At 39.5% G+C, this 9,357-nt stretch overlaps 1 protein-coding gene across 1 annotated transcript in view; it reads right to left on the bottom strand.

The window, feature by feature from the left end:
- The window catches only part of gsk3ab (glycogen synthase kinase 3 alpha b), a 19,726-nt gene extending 10,674 nt beyond the window's left edge, over positions 1-9,052 (bottom strand). Inside the window, exons 1-5 of the mRNA XM_020610802.1 lie at positions 8,885-9,052; positions 8,596-8,781; positions 3,551-3,738; positions 3,239-3,322; positions 898-1,008 (exon numbers count right to left, since the gene is read on the bottom strand). Coding sequence (XP_020466458.1) covers positions 898-1,008; positions 3,239-3,322; positions 3,551-3,738; positions 8,596-8,770 — 558 coding nt within the window. The 5' untranslated portion in view covers positions 8,771-8,781; positions 8,885-9,052. The remainder of the gene's footprint in view (positions 1-897; positions 1,009-3,238; positions 3,323-3,550; positions 3,739-8,595; positions 8,782-8,884) is intronic.
- Between the last annotated feature and the right edge of the window lie 305 nt (positions 9,053-9,357).

Below are 9,357 nucleotides of genomic sequence, written 5' to 3'. Positions count from 1 at the left end.
GGAGAAATCAGTATGCTTCTCAAAGCCACAGGGGAGAGCAGCAGGCTGAGATAGAGAAATGGGCCATGAGACAGCTATAATGTCCTCTCTGCTGCTACAGACGCAGTAAACACACAAACACTCCCTCTAAAATGAGCACCCTTTGAGACAGGGACCCAAGTGCAGTGCAAACAGATTAATCCCCATAGGGCTGAATTTCCCTTTATGCCTTCATGATTCTTAAACAGCACATAGTCAATGCAAAACAAACAAACATACTTATTGCTTTCACAGGCAATTACTGAAAAAAAAAATCCCATTTCCACTGATTTCTGTAAAAATTTGCACAATAAATAGTGAGACTAAATTTAAAAGACTAACATGAAGATTTAAATCTGTTTTATTTGAAACACAGAGTGAGATAATGACCTACCATGGAAACCAGTGACTATGTCCTAATGCAAAAAGTACAAATCAGACACAAATTAACATATCAGCCATATTCCACGTCACAGTTGCAGATAAAGCCTTAAACAGTTTATCATCTTAGAATGAAATATTCACAGCCGTGCCCTTCAAACGAAAGCATCGAGCACCCGCTTTATGCCAGAGAGGAACAACTCTCCAACTTGTAAAGTACCCGTTTGTCTAAGAGCACAACATCTGTTGTTTGAGGGGCTTCCTAAAAACAATAGCACATGAAGGCAATGTTGTTTGGCATTCTGGATGTCAGACCTTCCCAATAAAAAGGAATGCAGTATTAGATTGTAAATGCATTTTTCAACTTATGGTGTATACAGAAAAGAAGTAGGCCATCGCTGAACAACTGAACTTGAAGTCACCTTTTCATGCTATGGTGTAAGCAGCAAGAGAAAAATGCCCAGGAGCACATCCACATGTGTCTGTATGTCTACCCACCTTAACATAGATGATGGGGATGGTGGTCTTGGCCTTGTTGAAGTGCCGAGCCACCCTGTACACTGTCTCTGGGACAAAGTCCAGCACCAGATTCAAATAGACCTCATCTTTCTGAAAAGGAGGAACATAAGAAAAGACGACTGAAACTAGTGGAAAGTGAAATCTAAACCAATCCAAATCAGAGGTTATTACATCACAAAAACATTACACTAAACTAATAAACACTGGATTAGATGTGAGATTATTGAAGCTGTATGCAATGAAAAATAATAAGAAATGAAACATTTATCTTATGGTTTACACTTAAATGAACATTTGCTGCAAACAGTGACTTAACAGGTACAGTTGATGCCATTCAGTGATTTTGCAATTACACTTTATAAGCAATAAAACCCATCAATTTTTATGCATTTAAGCACAACTGTTTAGCCTGCTATTCAAGCATTACTAAGGCATAGTGAAGTGTAAACAGCTTGACTCAACAAAGGAGATGAAATTCAGGAGCACTGACATCAGCACAGTACTTAATATATAACAATAAAAGCTTTCATTATATTCCTGATGTGTATCATATGAACTTCTACTCTTTACAGCAGTAGAGTTAAAATACAGCACAGTTAAACAGTGATTACAGTGGTTTATAGTGGTGTAACAATATAACCAGCTCATGATTCAGTTCGATAGACGGTATAGGATTGACAGTTTGATAACACAATGAGAATGAAAACCAGTGTCTCAGTTATTCATTTCTTCTTTGTATGTAAATTCACAGAGAGTGGCGTTCTATCAGAGTGTGGCTAATTTAATGCATGGCTAATGGCTAGCGTAGCTAACCTTGGTGAACATCAGGGAAAACAACAGGTCAGTTAAGGAAACAGATATGGTCTGCTGTGCCCTCTTGTTAACATAAATAAATTACATGGGACTCTTGAATTGATATCATGTTTCAATAAATACTAAGTCTGTTTGTCCAGAACACGTCTATGAATCATCCTTGATGCATGCACCATTAAGTATCAGGGTGTGGAGAGAGAGTGCTCCATTTGGAAACTTGATTCCTACTAGATCAAAGTCAGTGTACGCCAGTGGCGTAACATAATTGTAATGGGGCCCGGAGAAAAAATATTTTTCTATGCCCTACCCACATCCCAAACACACAGGCATGCTCTTGCGCACATGCATGCAGACATACACACACAAAACCATTCCAGACAACTGCATGGAGAGGCTCACCATGCAAGTCCCATCCTGAAAGCCAGCCTTTGCTCAGCACCACAGACAGCGGCTAATCAACAGCCTAGCCTGGACTCTAACCACCACAGCCTAATTTCTCCAACTATAAAACATCCGAAATATTCAGCCAGTCTACAGTAACAAATCAGCACAAAGGTAGTTTACACTGTATGTTGATAAGCACAGAACAAATAGCCAACAGGAAAAACACAGCAACTTAAGGATCTACACAGAATGAAAATTCAACATACATAAAGGCACCAGCAGCCAAAATGTTACTACAGACACAGATTACAGTAGGTGTGCAATTTCCAACATACTGTAGACTTAAATCCCTTATCCCACTCTATAACTAAGAAGCCTGTACCCACCCATTAGAAGTTCATCCTATGGGCTCTGCACTCAGCAAAGTCATTAGCAACGCTGCTCAAATCCAAATCCAAATTCCTTGTTTGGGCTCTCTAAACATTATGCTGCTAACTATTTGCTGAAGAACACTCGCTTCTTGATGAGAAGTTGGTTGAACCGTTGAAAAAAATAATTGACATCATGATGCCCACGCAAGTTAATACAAATGAGAGCGAGCAAGGTCACTGCACAAATAAATTAGCATTTCCCAGCAAGCCTTCTTTCTTCTTAACTTTTAAGAAGAAGGAAACCAAATTAAATAGGTGGTGGATAGAAATAATTATTTTTAATAAAACATGCATTTTGGGAACATTTAATAAGGATGACAACAACAACAAAAAAACACACACACACACACACACACACACACACACACATCACAATAGGCTATGATGATCACCACCACCACCAACAAAACACATAAAACAGGCTATGATTCAAAACCATGAGTGTTATACCAATGATCAGAAGGTGGTATATATAGCTTTCACATTAGCTGTCACAACTTAGTATGTGGCTATCAATAAAGGGCCAGCTTGAAAACTGTATGATACAATTCAAAGTCATGGAGGGCCTCCTGCAATAGGCAACATTAATGCAGCCATTAAAATCCTTCCCGCATGGGCCCTTGAGACCTGCTGGGCCCCAGCGCACCACACCATCTGCACCGTCGCCAGTTAAGCCACTGGTGTATACACACCTTTTCTCCACTGGAGTAGAAGAAGTAACGTAGCCTCACAATGTTGCAATGGTCCAATTTTCTCATAATTTGCAGCTCTCTATTCTACAAAAAAGAAAAGAAAGGGGGGAAGAGGAGAAAACAGCAGTGTGAATTGTGCAAAAAATATGACCAATAGGAAAATGATACAGCTAATTCAGGACAACTACTGAGGATCATCATGTTCTAATCCACAAAGTGAAATAAAAAAAAAAAAAAAAAAAAATCTAAACATCTGCATCTACCAAAAGCCACCAAAACATTATCAGAATGAGTACACCGGTCTAATCATACCTTAAACCTCTTGTCTTGCAGAACTTTCTTAATTGCCACCATCTCCTGGCTGTCGAGGAGGCGAGCCTGGTAGACCACTCCAAAGGAGCCATTTCCTATAACCTTAATGTCTGTATAGGACACTTCCTGCGGGCGATCAGGGCCCTGGCCGGGCGTGGCTACCACTGTCGTCACTTTGCCGCTGTCTCCTGTGGACAACAGCAAAAATACACCTGGTCAGAGAAACCCTGAAATCACAGAAGTTCCCCTGTCATGATGTGGCTTCACACCAAACCTACATATTCAGTATCTGAAAAATACAATCACAATGTAATGCAACCAGTAATGGGTGATGCTACCAACAGGGGAAAAAAAAACTTTATGCACACCGAAGTGTAGTAGCAACACGGTGCTAGTAAAATGAAAGTCTGCAAAACTTTGGACTGGAAAAAAGCACAACATCATGTCAAACAAGAATACTTGTGATGCTGAGGTCTAAACCTTCACATAAACTCCCATCACCCTGCCACTAGTTAAACTCAAAGGAAAGATGATTTAACTGAACGTAACAAGAGTTCCAACTAAGATGCCCTGTAGGCCCAATGGGCATAGAAATACAGACACTACACCTGAATTACTGTATATTATACACAGCTCAATGGACAGGTGAGAGCTCTAGCACTTACTGAGAGAAAACAAAGGAAAGGAAACTTACTGAAAGGAAACAATTAGTGACATGTTTTAAACTAGCCTGACAGTGTCACTGACAAGCTCATGTTTGACCTTTTGGAAATCAATCAAAGTAAGATGCTCCAGATCTAACAGTACCTGACAGCTCTAGTTAGGGTCAAGTAGGCACTCGGTGATTTATGCACACGTTGGGTCAAGACTGATTTGACAAATTGGCACCAGAGGCAATGACACAGGGAGGGAAGAACAGAGACAGAAAGGAGGCTCATTGCCAAAAGGCTTGTCAGAGCCTGTGATAAAATTGTGTGGACAGTAGCACACCCAGCAGTGTTACCATTTCCTGGGCTTGCTCACTTCACCTGTCTCAACAGGACCCTTCCTAATCTCTAGCTGGTCTCTGTGTCTCAAAATGGAGTCAGACATGGAGGAACTGATGCTTCTCCCATATACTGATAAAAAAAATATATATATAAGTAATTTGGCTTAATCAACTGCTTCTTAATCTGTATGAATCCATCTGTAAAATGAAACAGATGATTTAATACATTCTAAATTAGATTACCACCTTCAGTTTATTCTTGATGACAAATTACAACAACTTATACCTTTCTATTTTGCAAACTTTTTCCAAGGTTAGCAGTAAACAGCAGCCAATAGTGTACCAAAATGATTGGCCTAGATCCGGTATCTACCCTCAGGTCAGCATTTTTACAGTGTGGTCCACAATACACTGCTCCTCTGTACTTCCTTTTAGCATCACAGCCATGCTCTCTTTAAACAAGTTAAGCCAGAGGAGAGTACATTAATTATGGAGCAGCTGTGGCATGTTCATCCTTTGAATAATGAATGCAAAGATGAGCACTCTGCCCAGCCATCAGTGAATAGCTTTGGTTTCCGATATGTCAATACATGCCTGATGAGTAAGAGAAAAAGGCTGAGAAAAGTCACTTATCACACTTATAAGCAATTAGCTGGGAGCTTGTTTGTAAGCATGAAAACCCAGGCAAATCTTTGATAAAATAATCAGCAAGTATTAGTATTTTATCATTGGAGGCCTATATGCACTGATGTAACTTTTCCTCCTGTTATCGATTTATCAACTCAGGGTATCTATTTATTGATGCAGAGTATTGATCCAGTGTGGTGCCAATTTGGCCCTACACAAACACCGCTTACAAGTCACTGACATAATTTTCATGTAACATGCCACAACACAGAAATATATTAACATTAATAGATAAAAAATGTGTATAATGTGGATGGGTCACATCTATAGTTGATGTTGCTGCCCATGTACTATGCTGTTAAGACAGGCTTATGGGCTTTTCAAGGGTATAATAACATGTAATATCTCTCAGGTCCACCTAAAATAAGTAAATACTGTAGAAATGGGTAACTAATATTAGATGTATATTGATATATTTAGGAGTAAGTTGACCAACTTCGAATTTAACAATGGTAACAGATATAAAACAAAACTTCAACGTGCTCTCATGTGCGAACATGCTCTAGGACAGAAATGAATAGAGCCAAGTTTTAAACCCTTTTAGGCAGAAATTAAAATATGTCAATAACAACAAGTATCAGAAACTCAAGTAATAAAAGCTGCTTTGCTCAGGTTTCAGACCGTTTCTGATATTAGAGTCAAATTTTATTTAGGTGAAGCTCTTGTGGACATAGTTGTTTTTAGACAACATTTAGCAACTTACGTGTTAGTCTAAATGTAATAATAGTAATGTGAAAGGCATTATGGCATAAAGCCAACATGGCTATATATTTCTTCTTCCTCCTCTTTCAGTCAGTCTCAGCTGGTCTTCATCACCTCCTGCTGTTTTTGAGCATTGCTAGATTTGCTATTTACTTATTCTTACGGACATATTTTTCTTTTGACAAACAAATGAATGAGTGTGAGAGTAGTGATTCAATCATGGCTTGTTAATTCTAGGTGTTAAGAACAGTTATTTTTTCACTCCTGTACTAAAATCATTGATCAAATTACATGCTGCCATGTTGTCTTACAAAAGTAAAAACAGGTAAATAATGATATCTGCACTTTGTAATTGGCTGTATTGGCAGAAACACAAAGAGAAAAGCAGCCTTCTTAAAATTACTGCTAACCTGCATCCAACCATGACTGAGGAGGCAGATGTGACCCTTTTAGAAGAGCCAAGTTTTCCTGATGCACATTAAAAAGGAGCCTGGTGTTTTCAGATTTATCTACTTCAATGAGTTTAGTTTTAGGTGTGAAAATAGTCAGGCTTGTTTGGACAAAAGTTCAAAAAGTAGAGATGTTTTCAGATTTAGCAAGCTTAATGATGCTGTACTCTGAAACAGCACTTTTATTTGGGTCTCTGCGGGGTGCAAGCACCTCTGACAAAAGAACAACACTTTCGCAAGGTGCAGTAGATGCTGATGACCAAGATGATGAGATTCTGAAAACTGAGCAAGTGAAAAAGTCTGCCATATTCAAAAGCCTTGGATTAAATCACCTGATATTCCAAAAATATCTCTTCATTTTGTTATTATGGGTTATTGAGTGTTGACTGATGGGCAGAAATGGCAATTTTATCCACTGAAAATTAAATTGGAAACAAGGTGTACAGAAAGTGAAAGGGTCAATATTTCCTGAAGCCAAAGTACATGTTCTTGTCACCGCATCAACAAAACCAAATGAAGAAATTCTGCTGTTGGCAAATAAGGGTTTTCTGTACACGTGCCAAAATGGTGAAAGTGACCATGTTTGACTATTAAAATAAAAGTAGACAGTAAGTATTACTTACAGAAATAAAGATTTTTTTCTAAGGTGTACCATACATACTTTAACTAAGATCTTCCACCTGAGGGTGCTGACACAGTTCATAGAAAATAAACTGTTCCACTAATACTAGGGCTAGACCCAAATATTCGGCTATTCTGAAATTCGAATTTTAGTATTGGAATATTCCAGACAGAAGGGAATTTCAGTGCAGTCTGAGTCCCATGATGAAGCGGAAAGCGAACACAATGGAAACAGCTTGGTCTGCTAGCTGGTACTTACTAGGGGTGATAGGCATCATGATGGGGAGCCAGCATGTCATTTAAAACTCTCTCTCACTCACTTGCACAGATTCCATTGATTGTTGCTGTTTCTGGTTAAGATCTTATCAGCTATCGCTAACCACCCTTAACTCAGTGACTGAAACTGATGACAGGACTAAATGAAGCTCGCTGCTGTCAGGTTTGTGACCTGGCTGCAGCTGATGCCTGATGGATAAACAGAAAACACCGCTGACTGCTATTAGCCAAAGATCGTTTATGAGGTAACGAGGCATCCCTCTGTAACACCACTGAATAATTAGAGTGAACTGAGTGCTCCTCGGTAGTTCCAACAATTCTAACGGAGTAACAGGTAAAACTATTAGTTGATCTCACATCAGTGATGGAAATGTAGTACATTCTGCGGGATGGTGTAGGCTATACGCCGCAAATGGTTATAAAGATCCATTGTCTGCCATCTTTTACATTATATTACATAAGCACTTTCATTAGCTTTTTGTTTTGCTTTTGTTCTTTTAACCCAAAGTACTGGCAGATGAGCGTAGAGGTACTTTTAGATGCAGCCCAGTTCAGCCGATAACAGAGACGTAACCCCACACCCCCGACTTTAGCGAAGCTCCGGAGCCCAAAAATGCCATTCGGGACAGACCTAACTAATACAAAGACAGAATATTGTCACTTTCCCGATTTTAAAAATTACTTTAGGTGTATTTATGTACTGAACCAGATGTTTAAACCCATAGACAGATACTATTATATATCCATAACTGTAAGCAGCCAGGTATGCAGTAGTTTGGGAGAATTTCATTGAAAATAAATTTCGTCAATTCAGACTACGTACACAACATATACCAGGGTTACCCTAGTTTGACAAAAACTATATCTGTACACGATCAGACTGGACCGAGGACGACGTCTCAGAACTTAAACCAGATGATTTCAACCTACCTACTCTTTACAAAAGTTAGCTAGCTACCACATCTGATATTGCTGACCAATAAATTAGACCGTGGGCTAACACCAACACTATTATTGCAATAATAATGCTTGGGAACTGTTACCGGAAAAAATGACATATCGTTATTTACCGCTGACTGATCAAGGGCTTGTTACCGGCAGCTAATGTTAACTTTGCGGAAAAAAAGCCCTTGATCGCAGAGGTTCATTAATGAAAAACAGCTAGCATTAGCTAACAAGCTAACAGCTTGCTAGCTAAGATTAGCTCCCTGACAATGATCGACATTAAATACCCTCCAGTACATTTCTTTAAAATAACTCACAGCCCGAGTCTTTGTAATAACATGTAAATTGGGCTAAGAGATATATAAAACAATACCCACTAGGCAGTTTCAAATTCCCAAAGCCCGTCGAGCTGCTTCCGCTGGCTTGAGAAGCCCCAGTTTTTCCTGTCGAGCTTCCTCCGGCTACTGCTGATCCGGCACCGGCTGCAGCGGATCCGGGAGCTCCGGGAGGCTCAGCGAATGAGCTGGTCCTGGGCCGCCCGCTGCCGCTCATATTTGTGTGAACTAAAGCCGGGGCAAAGTTGAACGTTATTAGCAGCCAGGCCGGCACAGACCTAAGCTGTAAATATGTATTTTAATATTCGATATAAATAAAAACTACACTTACAACGTTCTTTACAGGTTGCCCGTCTCCCCCTTTCTTCCTCTGTAGAACAGTGACGGTGGGGGGACTGGGGAGTTGACGCACAAGTACGTAAAGCTCGCAAGGTTAATGGGAAACCGAGTTGTTGCGGGCTTCGATTGCTCGTGTCGTTACGTACAGTCTCTCTGAGTTGCCTAATATCTAAAGTATGACGTTGAATTTTATGTCACTGCTCACTGCAAACTTTGTCCTCAGCATTTTCGCAAAAGTGGCCATTGCTTCACAAATATATGAACTATAATAAAATAAAGGAAGCATCATTAGAATTGACTCAGATTATATCGTTCTTATCATTTCTTAACTAGATTTGTTAAAACCATTGCCAACCACTACTTGTGTTTTATGTGTTAAACTTGTTCATCGTGAAATGATCAAATTTGTAGAGATTTTGGGACGTATCTATCGGCCTTTGTATTTCCCAGAATGTATGTTTTACC

This window comes from Monopterus albus, unplaced genomic scaffold (assembly GCF_001952655.1).
Source record: "Monopterus albus unplaced genomic scaffold, M_albus_1.0 scaffold107.1, whole genome shotgun sequence".
Lineage (NCBI taxonomy): Eukaryota > Metazoa > Chordata > Actinopteri > Synbranchiformes > Synbranchidae > Monopterus > Monopterus albus.
The sequence above is the reverse complement of the archived record's forward strand: the minus strand, read 5'-3'. Positions and strand labels throughout refer to the sequence as shown.